Source organism: Tubulanus polymorphus, chromosome 5 (genome assembly GCF_964204645.1).
Source record: "Tubulanus polymorphus chromosome 5, tnTubPoly1.2, whole genome shotgun sequence".
NCBI lineage: Eukaryota > Metazoa > Nemertea > Palaeonemertea > Tubulaniformes > Tubulanidae > Tubulanus > Tubulanus polymorphus.
In genome coordinates, this window is record NC_134029.1 from 9,461,527 (window position 1) to 9,483,830 (window position 22,304).

The 22,304-nt window shown below is 40.7% G+C and overlaps 1 protein-coding gene across 1 annotated transcript; it reads right to left on the minus strand.

Moving 5' to 3' along the window:
• Window positions 1–1,223: 1,223 nt before the first annotated feature.
• LOC141906213 (chondroitin sulfate proteoglycan 4-like) lies at window positions 1,224–13,549 on the minus strand. Its single transcript, XM_074795454.1, has 3 exons — window positions 13,504–13,549; window positions 8,738–13,450; window positions 1,224–8,260 (listed from the first exon to the last, which is right to left on the minus strand). Exons 1-3 carry the CDS (start codon window positions 13,547–13,549, stop codon window positions 5,751–5,753), a joined length of 7,269 nt encoding a protein of 2,422 aa, XP_074651555.1. The 3' UTR covers window positions 1,224–5,750.
• Between the last annotated feature and the right edge of the window lie 8,755 nt (window positions 13,550–22,304).

Genomic DNA, 22,304 nt, shown 5'->3' on the forward strand with positions numbered 1-22,304 from the left:
ATGAAAATTTGGTTCAATAGAACTTTGAAGTCGCGTCTTGGGCCAGGTATCTATTTATGTCTGGTGAAGAGAGCAAATAAAGGATACGTTTTTTTCCAGGGCAAACTGGTTATATGATTCCGAGTTAGTCAACTATTCACAGGGAGGACAATAGGTTTTTCATGAACTGTTAATTTGATGAATCTGGTTGCCACCCACTGCACATCCTCCCCCGGCAGGGATTCGAACCTGATGGCATCGAGATTGCCACGGTACAAAACACACTAGACCACACTGCCACACTAGACCGAGTGCGCAGCTACATGCGCAGCTTAGATGATGTCATTATTAGCCAATCAGATATTCCGTTTTATTAGCCTGGGTTTTCCCATTTATAGTTCCTCTGTGAAATTTACCTCAGTGATTATGCAACGAGCAATCTGCTGATTGGTGCTGCAAGTTTTCATGCAGCAAAGCTGCGCATGTACCTACGCACCCGATCGATTGTGGCAGGGGTTCGTGCTGTGGCTGAGTGTAGTGATGTCATCAGGTTCGAATCCCTGCCGAGGGAGCATGCCTACTGTATGGCAGTTGTAACTTCGGGTCAAAATTTGCCTAGGTATACCCAGTGTAGAGTTCATACATACTCTGGTGGTATCCCCGAGTGTAACACTAACCACTTGGTTCACAATATTTTGCTCTACTTTAGCTAGTAAATATATACTGAAATGGATTAATGGATGGCTAAGTTGGGCCCAGTTCCATGGGCAAGTTGAGATCAAGAAGAACACAATTTGTCCAAATGCTTATGATGGTCTCATTCAATGATAAACTACTAACTTATATAGAGGTACAAATAGTTATTTACTGGCAGTAGTACATTTTCAATATTAATTCTTATTCATCATATTTTAATATATCTCATGGGTTTTTGTATCATAGCTGAATCTTGTTATGTTCATTCAGCTTCAGTCCCTTGAAGGATGTACAATAGACTCCTCATATCTTAGGTGTACCTCAGAATATCCCATTGCTCACACAAGGCCAGAAAAAATCTTAAACTCTATCAATACAAAAATTACCTTGCCGGCTTCAGGAATAGCAAATGGTCCCAAGACATCGGAGATATGCATTGCCTACTGTATGTTTTTGTAAAAACCAACAGCTGTCCATGTGTATAAGGATACCGTAATCAATTCAAACAACAAGAATAACGCAAATAATTCAGAAATTTGTTTCTAAGTTATATTTCAACAGTTTTGATCTCAAACGATGGTACCCAACATGACATGAAAAATTTGCTTTCATTAAAAAAGTCACTATATACTTACAGATAGAGGCACATGTACACTCTACATAGTGGAAAAATAAATGAAGTATGGATAGAAGGAAACGCTTAACAATCCAGTGCTGTATATACACATGGATATACAGCCTAATTCACTCACAATGCCTAGTGTAACATAAAATCTATCGCAGTATCTGTGGTTAAAAATTTGAAAAAATATCTTTTGCCGATCTCTGGACACAGAATTTTATTCAATTTATGTATACTGTTATAAATATACAAACGCGACTAAGAACTTCACTTCACAAATTTTGGAATTTTCGAAAGTACACGGGATGGTTTACGGGGTAAAACCTTACTCAGGTTAGGCCTAATCTTTCATAACGATCAAAACGCAAACATCGGGGAGGGTTTAGCAAAATAAGCAAAATATCGCATACTTAAGGGATACTTTATAAAGGGAGCGTTAAATGTAGCATTGTTCAATAAACCTTTCTCAATTACGAGTACACAATATGAACACATACATATCATTAAAGGCCTAAACATATTGGTACATATTTATATATACATAATGGCAGCCACAGACAAAAATACTTGATATGTAGCTCGCTTTTAAGCAAAGAGTTATACTAAGCAACTAAATCTTCAATACTGAGGAATTGAGTGATCGATTTATGCAGTCAAACCTTCTATAGCGTATGAGTTGAAATGACCCGTAGCTAGCTCTCACCCAAATTGAGGATTTACCCCTAGGGATAACTTTGATACCCAGTCTATGAAACCGGGCCCAGGTTAATATATACTTGCCGACATGAATTAAACTTGACAGTACAGCTCATACACAAATCATCAATCTATGAATACGGGTATCAATCTGCAGCCCTGGACCTACCCCCATCAAATATTCACCAGTAGTGTCAATTGGCCATTGTGAACACTTTGAAAATATGGTCATAAACCACGTACAGGTTAATGGTCCAGTTGGAAATTCATTTTCAATCAAATGTCCAAGGATGGATGATCAACAAGCAGCCAGTTGGCGGATATACCAGTAGCTCTGCTGTTTCATTTACTTCATTATACTTTTTATGCAACTTTGTAGCTGCTGGACCACGCACACAAAATTTGGTAATGATCGGTCCCTAGGTCACAGTGGAGCCAGATTCGGAGAAAGGTCAATGCAGCAGATTGATACCTATAAAAGTACAAATGCGGAAGGGGTCTAGTTAGTATATGCAGAACAATAATAGCAATATGTTTACACAATATTTTTGCCAGTAGGAGTATTATTTTTACCAGAAACTAGTGCGATGTTTAAGTATTTGATGTCTTACGAGTAGCTTCATTCATAACATATGAAATAACATTAGAAATATATATGATTGTTTTTGAAAATTTTGAGATTTCTCTCAAATTTTAGTCGATAGGTCCACATCGGATTGTTGAATACAATAATGCATACAAAAAGTGCATGCAGTATTTAATGGCTGACCAAACCGAAAATCGAATTCAACAATAATTTCAGTAAATATATCAAGGTTAAATATCTAAATTGACTTAAATTCTGGGGCTGGTTTTATAGACTAGTATAAATTTCAACCCGGGGACTAGCTCTAACTATAATTTCTAACCCCCAGATTAATGTTGATACCAGTCTATAAAACTGGCCCCTGGATTCAGTTACACAGTTATGAGTCAAGATTTGATTTTGAGTTAATTCATTGAAAATGAACAAATTGTAACGTACGGTAGATATAACTCTTAACTCACAACTATGGAGCTGGCTCCTGTAAATTTACATGACTAAAATAACTACCTCACAGCACTTAAAATATGTATAAAAATAAGGAAATAATAACAACCAGAATCGCACGGAGCCAGCCTTTTTATTGTCATGAAATACCACGTAATACTTTGTTTACAAATCTCATACGGTTTGACACCGTTAAAAAAAACTATAACAACAAAATACAAATAAATAAATGACTAGACAAAATACTGACAACTGTAAATAAAATACCTTGGATGGATGCAAAACAAACAAAAAACATGGGAGCAAAATATGTAAAATAATACCGGACAGTCTATGCATCATGCAAAGGCAGACAGGTTCTTCCTTCATTCCGAGTTGAGACTTAAAAAAAACTAGCACTGATTCTGTCTTTATACATACCATACATACCTCCAGGCACCTACTGGGATTAAATTGTTCAACAGTAGAGTACGCATAAGTTGGATCAGTTGGGACTGTCATTTTAGTCCGACTATGAGTATTCCATATTACACGTATTTGAAAAATTTGCTTTGTATTTAAGAAGATACCTGTATGCAATAAAATACATACTTAAATGTGATAAACATATACCATATGTTTTCATTTTTGTAGGAATGAAAAGAACATTTTTTGCTTAGACTTATTAATTTACATACAGTGTGACAAAAATCCTAATTCAAACGATCTGTGTGAGCGTTTGCGCGCGAAACTGCCGGCAAAACTGTCAAACCCACGGGTACTACAGCCAACTCATCTGTACCGGAAGGATGCTTGGCACCTGTTATTTTGTTCTCTGCTCTAAGCATATTGAATCAGTCGACAACATTGTCGGCCTACTATTGACTTTGCTTTATAGTCCATGGTACTACCGAGCTAATCGCTTGGCAAAATGAACATGAATCAAATCAGTATAAAGTGACTTGCCTGTTCTACCAACACTAATGATTAACAAAGATATGCTGCCTATGCGTTATTCAGTTAAGACAGATCTTGAAATTTTGGATCCGAGTTAGATATACAAAAATGTAATACAATTTCTCAATTGGACCGAGACATTCTATCCGAATTGGATTTATGAAATCCAACTTAATCGTGCATTTTGTACTATCTTATTCCCAAATGGACTGGGACTTCAGAAATTGACCGACATATGCGTATATCCGAGTAAAGCGTATCCGACTTATGCGTACTCTACTGTATCTTTGTAATTTTTTCAATTTTCCTTCAATAATTTTTCTGCAACTGACCCAGATAATCAAGACCTATCATTTTAGCCCATTTGTGGACTGAACTAAGTTCAAAGCATTTCGAGCTTATGTAAAAACAACAATATTTCCATAGAATATTAATTAATTATGAGTATTGGACAAACATGTGTATGATTACGTACATATTCAGATTTTACGGATACAACATTTGATTTTATGTGCAATACAAAAACATTTGTTCAGATTTGAGACAGTTACACCAACGTTAAAACATACGGCACAATCTACAGTGGAACATCATTATTGTAAACTCGAAAGTTGACACATGGGTCCAAGGACACCATGCCCACCTGAAAATGACAAGAAATGTTCAACAATCTCATAATTTTACACCCCATAGTGAATTTATGATGCAGAAACTTATCACGATAATAATGTCATAAGCAACTACTTTTGCAATTGAATGTGGTTACAAAATATGCATACCAACCAATATATAAATGGAATTCTGTTATTCCTATACACAGAAACCAATGACCTAACTCAGCACAATAATACAACAGAGGCTAAAACTATGCTTCCATGATAAGCAGCTGAAAAATTATGAAATTTGAAACATTGTCTTATTTTGAAGTGCATGTTTTTAAACCAGGACCTAAAAAAATATGGATACTGTAGCCTTCAAATTTGCGCTCAAATTTGAATGTTGCATTGGTAGCAGTCTATGTTTGTAACAATGACGTTCCACTATATAAAATTTATCTCTACACTAAGATTTGAATACGCCAAAACTGCTTGGTATCTACATACATAGTAATCATCAGAAAATCTCAGGTGAGGCATCATTTTTTGATCGATAATCATTTGCTGATTAAGATAAGAATTGTCCATCGATTATGAATTTTGAACGAATAATAATATCAAATATAGCACCATTATATTATTCTACTGTAAGAGACTTGATCACAAAAGATACTTTTGGTTGATTGTTATAAACTACATATTGCTTTTGTAATTTTGATCGATCACACTTCATAAATAACAGTGAAAAAATTACACAGAAAACCCAGTAGGTGAATTTGAATCAATTTTCAAGTACAAAAAACATGTTGGACAGTATTATTGTTACGTGACATTTGGTGGCCAAGTCGGTTAGGCAGATGTAATCCAACCTCCATATTGTTTTTCACTGTAACCATACAATATGGCACTGGATCGAGACTGTGGATATGTGTTTGTGGAGAGAACATTGATTCAAATACACCGATTTAATCCAGACTGTTTGGACTAATGCAATAAATATGGTTTATGTGAAATTCAGACTTAAATCCAAATCTAGAATACATCTATGTATAGGTAGACCATAAATAATGTCTGCAATATATCAAAATTCAGATTAAGCCGATTGTTATAATAATATCGATTATAACAATTTTACTGTTATCATTATCATATTTCCTTTTCGTATAAATTCTGAACGGAGTGTTGATTGATTGATTCATACCCAGTATTTGCTGTCCTTCAAAACGGGATTCGTTGTCCGCACGTGTTGAAGTAAATCGGGGTCGCACGCTTCCCACTCGAACGTAACGTGATCAGTTGGCGACCGATTTGATCGGATGCTGCCGTGACCTATCGGCGTTTTCACCTGCGTCTCCTCCATATCGTAGAGCGGGGTAACGCGTACCGGCGCTTTGCGTATCGTGTCGCCGTACCCAGTGACTTCGGACGGTGTACGCGATCGTTGCGGTGTCACTGAATACGGCGACGGATCGGATGACAAAGAGGGCGGATCATGAGTAACTCTGATTCGCGGAACATCCCGATTGTTATAAGCAGGCGGTGGAAGCGTCAGTGTTCCGGCGCGTGAACCGACCTGCGACGATTCTAATGAATTGGGCTGCTCGAACCCGGTTTGCGGTGCTACTTTCTTGTTATCTTGCACGCGTTTTTTGCGCGGCTTGTGAATACATTTTACTAAAATCAGAATGACCGCCGCGATCAACACCAAACCGACAACGAGAAATATAATAAGTAGTTGATCATGCCCTATTCCAAAGCCTTTCACTTCTTTGATATCTGTAGGTTCGACCGCTGATGGTGATGGCGGCGTGGTCGTACTTATTGAAACAGCTTTCGTCAAATTTGGTTCATCTGGCGGCGGACTGACATTTATGACTAACATCTCGATGGCCGGCTGGGCGAATTCCGCATCGATTTTGAAAGCAAATTTGTCCTGTTTTGCGGCCATATTACTCAATGGTTTTGTCTCATAGAAAATCACATTATTCACTACATCACGGTGCGTGAATGATTTAATCGCGTCGAAATCGTTTGAGTTCGCATCGCGAACCACTCGCTTTCTGCTTCGAACGATGCGTCCAAGACGCGGCAACTTTAATAACTCGTACGTCGGGTCGCTGCCCGTGAGTTTTGCGAGTTCGCTCGCGTCTAAAACGTCGGTCGTAATCGGTAAACTTCGTCCGTACGAAGCGTTCATTGCGTTCATTTTTAACAACGGACGCACGGTGATGTTCATGAACTTATTCTCCAACGAGAAGCGTTGGTTGTAAACGGTCAAGACGAGCGAATCGGACGAGGCTGTCAGATCCGTCTGCACATACAACAACGCGTGTTTATCAACATCAGGCTGCGAGAACTGGTGCACCGGATCATCATGAATGAACAGCTTACCGAATTTCGGCAACTTCGTCACGTTGAATTTGATATTTTCACGCTTATCATTGGTAACCGTGTGAATATTATCGGGCGTTATAAGAACGGCTGATTGGCCTTGCGTGATCACCAAGTTTGACGTTTTCACTTCCAATCGAAGCATCTCGATTTTAAAGTCGAACATTTTGAAAATCGGCATGACATCGTTGACGGACACTCGAAAATACATATTACCCTTCGGCTTATAACTCAATCCGTTGTGTACGAATACAACTCGATTGTTGTTGATATCTTTCTGCGTGAACTGACGAATATGCGTGTCTGGGTAGTCGACATAAACAAGATGACCGACGTTTGGCCTGTTCAGAATCGTGTACGATATTTCAGCCGGTGAAGAATCCTCGTCGCGAACTTCGAGAATCTCTTTCGTAATTATCGCCGATTGACCTTGGATGATTTTCAGCGTCGGAGTTTGGGTGACGAGAATCAACGGTTGATCGTCGACGGGAAGAATTTCGATCGCGAATGCCGTGCCGTCGTGCGTTTTCAATTTCTCTTTCGCGAGATGAGATTCTTCGCGAGCGCCGACGTGTACGATATACTCGAACGTATCGTTCAGCGTGTCGGAGTCGTCGTGTACGTACAACATACGCCCGAGATTGATGTCCTCTTGTAAGAAAACCGTGCCGACCGACACTTCGTGGCCATCGAACATCAAATCTCCGTGTTTCGGCGGATCTTTGATCACGTAACACACGTACGCATTACGACGGCCGCTTTCGTGCAGCTGATCCAACAATTTCGTAATATTCAAATTGTCCCGTGTCAGCGTCGCGTTTCCGCCCTCGGGTATGACTAGTTTCGACGTGCCGATCAAATGCGCCTGGTTTTCGCTGTTCAAACTCTCGTACGAGATATGAATATTAAACTGGATGTGATTCACGCTGTTCGCGTACTCCGTCGATATCTCGAACATGAAACTGTCGATGATCTCCCATGATGTCGACGGCTCGGTGTGCCAGTATTGTATGATTCCGGCGTCGATTTCGTCCTGTCGAAACGTTTCCGTCGGCTGTTGGTCGCGTAGAATTTGTCCGAATTCCGGTTTCGACTGCAACGTGAAAATGATCTCGTTCGTCTGGTTGGCATCGTTGGTCTTCGCGAGCAGATGGCCTTTCGTGATCGTTTGTTTCATCGTCGGGAAAACTTCCAACTGTTTGTTTTTCTTGAGGATCAATTGCAGTTGTCGAGAAACGATTGAGAATCGATGCCGATTACCGGAATTCACTCCGTCTGTAACGTGAAACTGAAAACCACCTCGTTTCTCAGATCCTGAAAATATTAATTAAATATCAAAAGTTAATGAGGAGCCACCAACTATCATCCCGCCAGATTCAACAATAGTACAACTCATTCAAAATGAAGTTCATTTTCATCACTACTATGGCAAGTAAAACACAGTTGACCTAAATACAGGCCTACTTTGATGAACTAACCATCAAAGGCCGAAGTTTCAGGGTGGCCATTTAAAATTCCCTCACTTTTTAAAGAAAAGATTATTCCCTGATTTTTCCTTGATTTCCAGGTAAGTGGCCACCCTGCTACTTAAAAAAGTAGTCAACTTTGGTAAAGCCGGTCATTTCAGAGGTTAATTTGATTGACTTCTAGTAAGTGCTTTCCAGTTGCTGCTTCGATGTTACCTGATCGAATAAGCCAACAGAAATTCAAAGGTAGACTAGAAACCCACTGTTTTACATTCATCAACCGTAAGCACCAAGTAAAACCCTAATCATGCCTAGAAAAACTTACCATCGTGTACGAACGCAACCTGTCCCTCATCGATTTGTGCTTGCGTGAATTTAAACACTCGTCTTTCCGGGCTGGTATTCAACGCAATATAACCGCCACGTATGGTTGATTTGTGCACTTCGTACGTCAGTTTGCTCGGGCCCGTGTCTTTATCGACGGTTAGCAGATGATGTCGTGTTAGAATCATCGTCGAACCGGTCCAGATTTTCAGCTGATCATTAACGACGATTTCGGGATATTCGTCGTTTACCGGCAACACGTCGACGTAAACGGTGTACGGGTAGCTTTGTTTATGCAACGATCGCGATATCGCGACGATCGTGAAGTGATCCGAAAGCGTTTCGTTGTTGTCGTGCGTGTATTGTATCTGCTTTTTCTCGAGTTGCGACGACGTGAAACGCGTGATCATTTCGTTTGGCGTTTTCGCATCTTCGATCCACCCGTGCAGTGGCGCGCGAATCACGACGTACGTGATCAGCTCGTCGGCGACCAACGCGTCCTCGACTCTGATTGCTCTTGAAGACAATCGCAGCGTACCGCCTTCCGTGACTGACGTGTTGCCAACAGTGACAAGAATCGTTTTCGGGATGATCTCAAACACGAAATCGATGCCCTGCAGAACTTTGATTCCGTTCGTAACGTCGAATGTGAACTGGTCGGTCGTTTCATCAGGAACTCTCTGCGCGTAAACGAGAAGTCCGCTGTCGATATCCTCTTGCGTGAACGCCATTATACGCTTGATTACTTTCGAGTCGATATTGCCCGCTCGAGGCTGTAAATACAGATTGCCGTAGGACGGTTGCACTGTTATTTTATATACGATATTTTCCGGTGGCGTATCTTTGTGCGTAACCGTCAGAATATCCGGGCGCAATTTCGTCACGTCGCCTTCGCGGACGACGAGTACTTTATTGTGAACGATCGTCGGCGGATGCACGAAATTCTCCGTGTAGACCTTCACCTTCATCGTTTTCGTCACGGCGACACTACCGATGCGCACGTCGAAGTCGAAACTGTCGTTCATCAGACCGCGCGGATTGTGCTCGTAGAGAATATCGCCGCGCCGCACGTCGGCCATCGTGAATTGGCGCACGAATTCGTTGACTTTGATTAGCTGGCCATATCGCGGCAGTTTCGACACGACGAAAAAAACGCGATGATCAATCGCATCGAGGTTCGTTTCGATGCTCAAGTTCAGCGCCGATATCACTGCGTATTTGCCCTTTTCGACCATGATTCCCGTGTTGTTGGCAAGGTGTATGAACGGCGGCGACGCACGCACCTCGAATATCGCTTGCGTGTAAAACTCTGTGTCCGTCACCGAGATTTCCGTACGCGAATACGAAACGCCGCTGTGACTGAAATACAATTTACCCGTCTCGAGATCTTGCTGCGTAAAGTGATTTATTCGCGCTGAATGATTTTTCGCCAGCACAATTCGTCCGTTCGCTATTCGGTGTATGTTGTATTGCAATTTCGCGGCGTCGAAATTAATATCCGGGTCTTTGAAATTGATATCTTTATTCGTTATCACTCTACCTTGGTTCGTTACGACTTGAAAAACGCGATCGACCACTCGAATTGGAGCGTTATCGTTACGTAACGTGATCTTGATGCGAAACGTATCCATGAATTCAGTGACCTCTTGCTGCGACTCGCCGCGCACCAACATTGCCGTAGCGATGAAATCGAACGAGTCATCCTCGCTTTCCGAATTGTCGTGGTGATAAAAGATGGCGCCGTCACGGATGTCTCGGTTCGTAAACGACGATGCGTTCGGGTTAAGGATGCGATTCGTTCGCGGGTCGATGTGCTCGATGACGCCGTGCTGCGGCGACGTTTCCAGCGAGAACTGATAGTTGCGACCGTCCGACGATTCGACGTACAGCTCCTCGTGCGTGATGCGACCGCGGCGTCCTTCGAGCACGTTTCGCAATCCGTTATTGACGAAAGTCGTATTTTTGTGGTCAGGTTCGTACGCGAAATAGAACGTGATCACGTCCGACTCGACATCATTCGGGCCGACGATCTTAATTCGCATGTCGTCGTCAAACGCGTAGTACGAAACCTGCGACAAACGGTAGATTACGATGTCGCGGTCGATGTCACGTTGGGTGAATTGCGAATTCGCGCGAAGGAAGTCCTCCTGGTTTTCTATCGAAGCAGACGGATTTTTCGCCAAGTACAAACGTCCGTATCGCGGCGGAGTAATGATTTGATATAAAATCAGATCGGCGTCCGCGTTATCGACTGTCTGAGCGGTCAGGTGATCATTAGTTAGTTTCACCTCAATAACGCCGTGTATTTGCAGCTTGTTATTATGCAATATACGAATGCCACCATGTAGATACTCGATGCGAAATACGTATTCCTCGCTGCTTGTGCTCATGCCACGGACGTAAAATCGAAATTCATCCATTTTAGGATGCGTGTACAAGTCGGTTTGTAAGTACCTAATTTTTCCATTTTTCAAATGTCGTTGAGCGAACGAATCGGCTCGTTCCCACGTATTTTCTTCGGCATATTTTCGAATCTGAATCTCGCCGAATCGTGGTGCCTTGGTTATGTGATATTTTAAATCAATTTTACGATTCGGAATGTTCGTTGTGAATGCCAGATTCGCCGCGTCAATAGCCGTCGCTGATCCCGGTTCGTAACTACTCAAGCCGGTATTCTTGACGGGCGTGATTTCCAAATTCGTGCCAATGATCGTCAACGTCTTCTCCTCGCTCGTGATCTCGCCGTCAGAAACTCGCAGACGCACGCGCTGCTGCCTGCTTCCGAGATTCGTGTAAACGATCTGTTGTCGTATGATCTCCTCTTGTGTAAACGACGAAACGGCACTTCCCGAACGCGATAGCTTTTCGAAATACCCACCATTCGTCGAGCCTTCGTATTCGATCAGCAATTTCAAATTCCGCGGATTGTCGTCGCCGTCGAAAACGTTGATGATCTCGGGCGTTATCGGTTGCTTCGTGAACAATATTACGGTCAACGTCGAATCTTTGACCAGCTCGATGACGGGCCGGTCGTTCTTAGGCATGATCGCGATCGCCAGCGTGAAAAATGGCTTTTCGGCGAACAGTTTCTGTCCGAGAATCTCAACGGTGAACTGAAAACTGTCGCTGAGAGTTTCCGAACCGTCGTGTGAGTAGTGCACTTTGTTCGCGTTCAGATCGCTCAACGTGAACACGTTCGGATCGGGTCGCCTCGGCACGTCGACCTCCACGACGCCATGCACCGGCGTCAACACGATTCGGAAAACGATGGCTGACTCGTCGATGTTGTACAGCCAATATTGAAACACGAAGTTCACATGCGTCGTCGTGATGGAAGTGCGCCCGCTTTCGTTTACGTATAATGGCGTTACGTGCACGATTTCGGTTGCTGGCTTCTTCGGCGTTTCCGGACGGAAACACATATCCTGGTCGCAGCGACAGTCGTACGAGTTGTATCCCTTCTCGACGCATTCGGCGCCGCTGACGCACGGGTTACTGATGCACGGATACTTCCACGCGCAGTTTGGTCGCACGTCCTGCGTGATCAGCGCCTCTTTCAGTCCGACGAGCGCGAAATCGTTGTACCGTAAATTACGCACGCAGCCGGTAATCGAACCGGTCGCTCGGCCACGAACCGACGAGAGCCGATTTCGAATTCCGTGCAAACGCGCTTTACTACTCAGTCCTCCCATGAACATATGGCCGCCAAGATCGAGAAACTCTGCACCGTTGAAGTCGGCCCGTAACACCTTATTTATACCATCTATGTTCACCTCCAAGGCATAATTACGAACCATGACCGTAATTCGATGCCAAATACCGTCATTCACGTGTAAATCAGACATCAATTCCTGCGCACCCCGGCCTTTATCAATCGATAACTTCAGCATTCCGTCGTATAGCTCCAATGCCAAGAAGTCGCGTTCGTCCTTTTTACCGTGGTTGTAAACGATCACTCCTCGGTCGCTTCGCGTTTTCAACTCGAAGAAAAACTGACCGCCTTCGGGCATGTCCATAGTTGGAAACGCGACGAACGATTTATCCGACAGAAAACTGAACGGCTGGTCGGACGTGGCGCTGAATTCACCGCTACACTCCCACGAGATGTGGTGCACGTTCAGCGGATTCTGTTGCTGCCGCGCCGCGTAGAACAAGTTCACCGAATTGAAAAGCGCGTAACGCAGACAGCCGCGAAAATATTGGAATGTACGACCGAGTTGCAGCTCGCGTTCGAACGTGCCGAGGCCGCCGAGAAAAATGCCGTGCAAGACGTTCAACTCGAAGAATTGTCCGGGCGCTTTACGCGTTGTCGTGTACTCACCATCGATCGTTAACAACACGTCGGCGTCCAAACGTTGTATCCACAAAAAATGCCAGTTGTTGTCGTCGAAACGAACGCCGGGTGGCTGCCTCGATACAAGCACCGTCCTACCGGAGCCAAGTTCCAGTTCAACATTGATATCGCCGTCGACAAGCTGGATAATCAAATAATCCGTACGCCCCGCCGCCAGTAAAATCAGCCCGTGTGGATGTTGCGTTTTGAACTGGATTTTGATGTTGCTGTTGCTGCTGGCATCTTTAAACGGCTGACGTATGAAACTATTGCCGTAAAACGAGACTGCAATGAAAGAAATGAAAACAACTATCATATCAATTTCTTCTAAAATATTGATTAACCCCTTCAAACAAATACTGATTTGTATACGCAGAACCTCTATCAAATCATACTTGTAAACAATAACAGATCCAAATTAACTCTTTTGTTACGTGGTACACGGTCACCGGTGACTTTCGTACCACGGTTTCGATACATGGTACAGGGCCACCGGTGAACCACATTTTCATTGAGAATATTCATAATACCCATATGCTATCTATCGCAAAACGTTCGAAGTACTTCAGCTACTTCAGCTACGTACAAACAGTCATTTTGAAATATATTTAGTTGATCAATATAAGTTAATACATTTCTCTAATTGTGCATGCCACCTTGCTATACTCTAAAACAGCCATAATTTTTTTATCAAAGGAATTTCACCATCAAATTCTCAGATAATGATCAGAACATACTGCAGAATAGTAAGTATTTGTTTATCAATTGGTAGGATATCCGAATCTTATTGATATTTTTCTGAAAAACTATATTAATTATGCTAATTAGGTCACGTGACGCACAAAATAAGTATATAAATTAATTTTCTATCACCAAAATGTTTGGCCACTACATTGCCCTCTGTGGGTAAAGTACCCCTTTCATAACACTTCATACCCCTTTATACCAGGGGTTTTAGTAAAATCACCAAAAAAAAATTAGATTTCTAGCTCAATACAGTGGGTGGCTCCCACCGGTAACAGGTAAAAATCGCCCCGGTAAATATCCCCCCTAGGTAAAAATCCCCCATATTTGATTTCACTCAAATTTTTCAACAAATTTTTCAACACTTTCAACAGCTCTTATGTTTAAAAAAATATAGATTAAAATTGTATTGCACTTTATTGCTTTATTTAACTTGATTCCTTCCATTAAATGCACAATACATACGGGTTACCAAATGTTTAATAAATAATAATAACTGTAGAAACAAAATACTTACTCTAGGGGTACGAGTCAGTTGATTGAATTCGGTCATTTAAACTAAATTGGCTAATTAGGAGTGGTCACTGTTGAAAATGAATAATTATTCCTTAAGAATTATCTAGTCACAGAGCCAACTTGTTTGATTTACAGTTATTAACCTCTTTGATTTTATGGGCACTGGAGTGATTACCCCTAAGATAATTTAAGGCACTTGAAATAGTTAAACAATAGAAATGACAGAGATGGTGATGTTGAAATTGAGGCATTTCTCCGTGGTGTTGGTCACAATATTCACCTCGGTTAATCTGTGACATTTAACAAGCTACGAGCATAAAAATGACATTATTATGTGAGTTAGCATATACGACATGCAAGCTACATGCATCAAAAATGACACTATCATAATTTTGAAATTTTCTATAAAAACTATGGTTTACAAGTAAAAATGAAATATCTTATGTACTTATGTATTCCTTAATAATGTTGTAAAAAGTTAATTTTTTCTGCTCTAGTTTTCTAGAAAAGTGGATATAGGGGGATTTTTACCAGGGGGGATTTTTACCTATGGGGGATTTTTACCTGGGGGATTTATGCTACGTGCATAAAAATGACATTATTGTGAGTTAGCATATACGACATGCAAGCTACATGCATCAAAAATGACACTATCATAATTTTGAAATTTTCTATAAAAACTATGGTTTAAAAGTAAAAATAAAATATCTTATGTACTTATGTATGTGGATATAGGGGGATTTTTACCTGGGGGGGATTTTTACCTTGAGGGATTTTTACCAGGGGGGATATTTACCGGGGGGGGGTTTTACCTACATTCGCTCCCACCCACTGTACTGAGTACTGTATATGGCCAATACTGAAAGGGTTAATCCTCCCTCGAACAGATTAGGCCCTGATGCCATTGGGATAGATTGCAGCTGGGGCTTAAGTCTCAAGTGTCCTAAAATTGTTTTTACCCTTGATAGGGGCTAAGGGAATAAGGAACTATAAAATATTTGGAATAATCCATCCATCCAGTTGCAAAGGCCATGCTCAAACATAATGCATGGGCACCTTTTAACAGATAAGCATAATGACTTAAAGAAAGTTTTAGCCATACCAGGTCAAGACCAATCTACAGCTTAATTCTCTTAACTTAGGAGTAACGTTGATACGATATCAAGTCTATATATATAATCATGTTCACTGATTCATCGTTCCATTTACCAGCTTGTACATTCTGGGATCACCTTCCTCGTGTAGATCAGGGAAGTGTGATGAGATGGAATACGGACGCTATTGTGCAGCTCTTGCTGAATGTGCGTTGTAATTGCCCTAAAGCCGATAACGGTTCGTAGGCGAGCGCTTTGTTACGTAACGCGCCGATAAGCGATAACCAGCGAGATCGGGAATCTCCGTAATAATTCAGATGTTTCCGAATATCGGTTTTTCATCCCATAATAAACTTATATAAAAATTCCTCTGTAAACTGGTTAAACTCAACACCTGATTTCCCCTCATCAATTTTAGTCGATCAACTTGTATTCACAATTGTCTTAAATTTAAGTGCCCCCTAGTTTGTCTCTTAACTGCTTCTCTTTAATCTGTTTTAGCGTGTAACTGTTTCTACGTTAATTTTCCTTTAGTTAGTATCATCTCTGATTACTTGAATTAGTCTCTTTGTCTCTGGATTGTATATATCTCTCATAATTTCTGTAGTATTCATTATTTCTGAAGATGACTATTAGGACATAGACGAAACGTTGAATAAACTACTAACATTTTTGGACTTTTTCGTTATCATTGTGGGATTCTCTCTACATCGCTTCAGACGGATATAGTGTTTTATCAATCGTGATATCGGTTCTTTCCGCTGTATTAAAATGGCAACGGTTGTCAACGAAATTATAAATGATGACGATTTTGACGATCTATTCTTTGATAGTGACAAATTGGTTCAGATCGATACGGAAATATTACGGGAATCCTCTGGATCAGGATCAACTAATTCGGCCGATTCTAGTGAGTGTTATTCCTTTTGAATCAATGAAATATCGGAATAGTTTCCACCTAATTGCAGGCACTTTATTCTTTCCTTTTCTTTTTCATATAGCTACTTCTCAGGCTCAGCTGACCAGAGACTGCGATCTGAACACGAGAAAACACACATACAGGTATTTTTTACATTTATTTTTATAATCAATACAATCCTTTTAGGTTATAAAATAATAAACGAATACAGAAAATAATATATAAACATAATATAAAAAATCCAGATAAGTACATGTTAGAATAATAATCATTATTATTATTTTCGCAGGAACACTATATATTTGGAAAAGGCTATGACTGAAGTGATTAACCATCGAGTATTTAAATTCAGTTCAAATGGAATGGCAGCAGTACATTATGGAAAATCGATCGATAAAATTTTGACTACAAATACGTCGCCGTCCAGACTTGGAATTAACCAGTGGTTTACAAAAATTCAAGATACATTATGTTCCGCCATTCACATAAGCACTGCGAAAGATTTGGATAAAATGTGGGCAAAGTTTCATGTTGTGATAGTCACAGGGACAGTTTTTTTAACGTTTTTGTTCTTACGCCATTTTTGTAATTTGACACGACACATATTACAGATATATATCGGGTACTGTTCAGTATCATCATCAAAATCAATGTTGAACAACTCCTTCACATGGCTTTTGAAATTATTTTTATCGATAGGACGACGATCCGGAGGTTTCGCATTTTTTCCACACAATTGACAAAGATCCATGACTAAAAACAAGAAAAGGTTAATTAAATGAGATTGCTGATGCTATTTAGGCAACTTGGTTTATATGGGGGACAATAATTTGTAGGCCTAATGTAAGCGTTATTAAGTAACATTATTATGTAGTAAATACACATTTTAAAGATCATACTTCGTGTATATGTTTGTGTCGTAACATAGCAACATGACGTCAGAAACGAAAGCTGCGCGAGTCTGGGCCGAAATATTTGACATCTTCAAGGCCCAAATAACGCTAAACCCGGAATCGGAACGAACTGGCAAAAACATATGTTTAACACATAAAAACAGACTTTAATCACAATATAAATACTTAATGTTCCGATTCCGGGTTTCGGAGATATAGAAGAATAAAAATACATACCTTTTTGGACAAATTTTACGAGAAATTGTTGAATTTCAACCGATTTTCTAAAGAAAAATATGTGTATACACAGCCACTTCCACGTGGTTCAATGAACTGCAGTGCGCATGCGTAGTATCGATCGCAGAACATTTATGGGGCTAAAACTATTGCGGGTTGTTCTGCGACCGAATCAAAGTTGATGTTGACTGGTGTTCAGCTGGTAACACACACTCGATAAGCGTAGCTTACTGCTGTTGCGGTAACCTTTGATGTACGGGCTGAATTGAATAGCCTACATCCGGCAATTAAAAGCGTCGGTATTCCATCTCATCACACTTCCCTGTGTAGATTAAGTAATATCAGCCTGTTGTTCAGACAGAGCTGATAACAGCTAATAACAATCAATTATCTATTAGCTGAATCAAGTCAGGGCATGAAGTGATTAATACATGATCATTGTGGCTGTTAAGGCTGGCTAATGTCGACAAGCAACGCGACGCCTACCGACTCCTACCGATGCAACTGAGAGCAACCGCGATCGCAGCCCAGCTTATGTCGACTGCGCTCCGATTAGCAGCAACTGAGGCCGACTATCGGGATACGAGATCCTCCCAGTTGCTTCCCTGCTTATGTTGGTTACGATTACTGGCAACTGCAACGGCTCAGATGGTCACGTGATAAGCATTTTGAGAATAAATTTGATTTATTTTGAATTATTGGGAAATACATTTCTATTAGAAAATCTATTTCTTTAAGATCTTTATCTTTCTGATTCTGTTTTGAATACAATGAGCTAGCGACATCATATAAAGATGGCCGCTCACACCATAATTCTACCAATTTCGCTTCTAGATCTTCGGTCCAGTCATCTGCCGAGCTGAAACTTTGGTTAACGTTTCGAAATATTTGAATTTGAAAGTTTATGACTAATTATGAATGACGCTAACTAGCGGTCATAATTTGTACTATGTATATGCGGTCTCTTATTGGCTGGAACCCTTGCGCTCAGTTCCGTCGCGTCGCAGATGAGCTTATGTCGGTTGCGATCGAAAGCAACTGTCTGCCTACCGTAGGCCGCAGTAGAACATGGGCAACAAGCCGGATACGGCTTGCGACGAGTCGGTAGGCGTCGGGTTGCCGTCGCAAGCCGGCTTATGTCGAACCGATAGAGCAGCACTTGGCGGCCTCTCATAGGCCGCTAATCGGCGATAAACCCAGTTGCGTCGGTAGGCGTCGTGTTGCTTGTCAACATAAGCCAGCCTTTATAACCTGAGTTTCGTGGTTTACAAAGTACCGTACTAAGAGCCGAATTTGCCAGTGTTTACAGAGCGAGTTGGATTCACACGAGGGGAGTGTTTTCAAGATGGCATATCCATGCTATCTTCATTTTCTTATATTTTGCAAAATGCGAATTATGATCGCATTGTAAAGTGCGCGTCAATACGACTACAACTGCCTATATCATTCTTTTTAATGGCTTCTTATATGAAGGAGAATAAAAAGATGAAATTTGACGTGAAATAGACTTCAGTCATTCCCTGGCTTATTGTAGCATACAGCAATACCAGTCTGTGTTCAAATGCTGCCAGCTCAGTATCATACTGAGATGAGGTTTCTGGTGCGGAATCATGTACCAATTTCACACTTAAATGTTAAATGCTATAAAGATTAAATTCTACAAATGTTAGAAATTCATGTTCAGGTACAATTCTTTTTCCTCGGGGTTTTTTCAAATTTAACACATAAAAACATTGACCGCTTATCTGCATCGATTATCCATAATCATTTTCTCCAGTTTAGACGAATTTTTTTATGATAAGTTCATTTGTTGAACCCATTCTATGACAGTAGAGCCAAAATGTGTTCAAAAGCGCAAAATCAATGTTCATGAGAAATTAAGCCATGGCTTGATATATATTTATTATGTTGATTGCTTTGCTGGAATGATCGCTATTCTTTACATTTTGCTTGTTCATCTATTAGGCCTACCTGAATTAGGCCTATCGCGCAAGACCCTAACGGGTTATTCGCGTTCAATGCTGCTGTTAGATTTAACTTATGCAAAAATTTGTTAATTAAGTAAACCGAATTACTAACGAACCATAGAATATAGGCTCATATTCAAAATACGATTGAAAATTGGAATATCGTATTTGTGGACTTATAATATTGTCAATGAAGTTGGAAATGTACCCGTGTGATAAATCTGACGTCGCTATGGGTATAGATGTATGCTGACATTTTTCTGCACAATTTATATCACTGGCAACTGGCTTTGCATCCTACGTCTACATGTAAATATCATCATATGGCCCGGTGTCATTTCTAATGAACACTTTTTGCATATGTTTCAGTATGAAAAAATGCAAGACTTGCATGAATACACAGTATACGAAAACATCATCAACTAGGTATGAAGATAGGCTATATACTCTCCAAAGTTTTAGGACAAAACGGATGATTAAAAACTATTTCTATTCATTTTCAGTTCAACTTCATCATCAGCTAATAAAACTATATCTCAATCCTAATACCTTCATACTTATCATTGATGATTAATAGAATGAGCTTCAGCTGTATTACTGCCACTCGGACGGTATTTATTGTAATATTCATATGAAAACTAGGGGTCCAGGGACACCATGCCCACTTGGGAAGTGGTTTCAAATGCTCAACAATCTAACAATTTCAACATTCAACGCCCCCTGGTGACCATTTACAAAAACCAATGACATTGAAACTCACCACAATCATAGAACATGTCAGCAGCTACGATTTTGTAATTGATTGTGATAACAAAATATGCCTCGTTACCAATTTAATATGGAAATACTAAGTCATTCTACTATTCAACGCCCCCTGGAGACCATATTCAAAACCCAATGACCTCGAAACTCACCGCAAGCATAGAACATGTCATGAACTACAACTTTGCAATTGATCATGGTAACAAAATATGTTTAGGTACCAATATAATAAGGAAATACTAAGTTATTCTACTATTCAACGCCCCCTGGTGACCATATAGAAAAACTTATGTCCTTAAAACTCGCAACAATCATAGATGATGTCATGAGCTACAACTTTCCAATTGATTGTAGTTACAAAATATGTATAGGTACGAATATAATAAAGAAATGCTAAGATATTGTATTATTCAACACCCCCTGGTGGCCATATACGAAATCCAATTACCTTGAAACTCACCACAATCATAGAACACGTTATGAGCTACAACTTTCTAATTGATTGTGGTAGCAAAATATGCTTAGGTATCAATATAATGTGGAAAAACTTTTTCCCACTTACGAATGAGTACTTGTGACACCAAGATGGCCGCCAATTGCGTCATAATTGGCTAATGAAAAATACATGTCTCAGGTATAAAACATCCCTTTCCAAAGAATACCCATCACAAATTGTAATGAGAAATGGCAAACCAGTAGGAAGCTACAGGACTCAGAATTTGGGCCAAAATTAACATTTTTGGGCACTAAAAAGGTCATAGGACGGCCATCCTGAGTCCGGGTGACCCAATTTTTGTTATGTTGATGGGCCCTGGGGGATTCACATATATCCGAAAGATCAAGGTAATTGATCAAAGCGTCTTCAAAATTTCCCTCAAAAAGTTCAAAAATGTGTAAAAAGTGCTGATTTTGGCGAACAACAATGGCTGCCAGTCGGCCATTTTGATTCTGACAGGGCCAGTTTTTGGGCTGAAGATGTGTCTAGGGTAGATACATGTGTAACCCAAATATCAAGACATTACCTTGAAGCGTCTTCAAAACTTCCCAAAATAACTGGATTCCGTCGACGGACGGACGGACGGACGAAAAGTGAACGCAATAGCCCGCTGGGACTAAAGTCCCAAGTGGGCTAATAAAAATTCTGTGAGTTTTTAAGCCTAGCGTACATCGGAATAGCAACTGATCATTTCCAGTTGCTGGTGAGCGAGTACACCGCGCACATCGAAAATCTAGTAACAACCAGCGACTGCGTTAACCCTTTCAGTGCGTCTACACCGCAATGCGGTGTATAAATCAGTGATAGATTTTGCTAGTACACCGCACTGCAGTGTATTGATGTAATTAGTAATTATCTCTCTTGAAAATGGCAGCACCTGTCAAACATAGTGAAATATTAGTAACTAACGATATACCGCGCCACGGTGTAGATGCACTATAGTGGTATTCCTGTTATTCGACACACTAGGGTGGAATTTCTTTAAATTTTCAAATTATCTCCAGCACTATAGGGTATTAATTAGTCAGCACTGAAAGGGTTAAGCGATTCTTTAGCAATTGATCACTTGGCGTCTCCCGTGTGCTATCAATGGAGACGGAGAGGCGATAATCTTTCCCGGCAAACATCTAGCGACTGGTCAAGATGGCCAGGCTACTGCCTAGACCGTCGCCATATTTGGAGGTATAACATGATGGTCTTCTAGCTGTATATTCTAGCTAGATATTTCTAACTGGAAATTTGGTCCCGTAAAAATTATTTACGGCAACTTACCCACTGTCAGAAGAATACCAGAAATATCTTTTTTCTATAAAAACAAAAAAATTCCCAGCCTACCTGCCCATTTTAGTGATTACCCAGTCTGAGCGCCAAAGTTTTTTTGGTGTGGCCTTAGCAATAAGCATCAAACTAAATCATTTTGACCGTTATTTTCAAGTCTCATGGGTTTTAAGAGTCTATAACCAGTGCCACCGATAATTTGCGCTGAGTAGATTATGAAGACCATGCATGTATTAACACATGAACTAAACGCACATTACAAACTGTGGAAACCTGTAGCTCTGATGCTATAATAGTGATCATCAAAGATGGCTTTTTCATTTCACGTC

Coding starts and splice junctions, on each gene's coding strand:
- LOC141906213 (XM_074795454.1), bottom strand. CDS start 13,549: ATGTATCGAAACCGTGGTACGAAAGTCACCGGTGACCGTGTACCAC. Junction 13,451..13,503: donor CACCGGTGACCGTGTACCAC/GTAACAAAAGAG, acceptor ATGATTTGATAG/AGGTTCTGCGTATACAAATC. Junction 8,261..8,737: donor GGTTGCGTTCGTACACGATG/GTAAGTTTTTCT, acceptor TAATATTTTCAG/GATCTGAGAAACGAGGTGGT.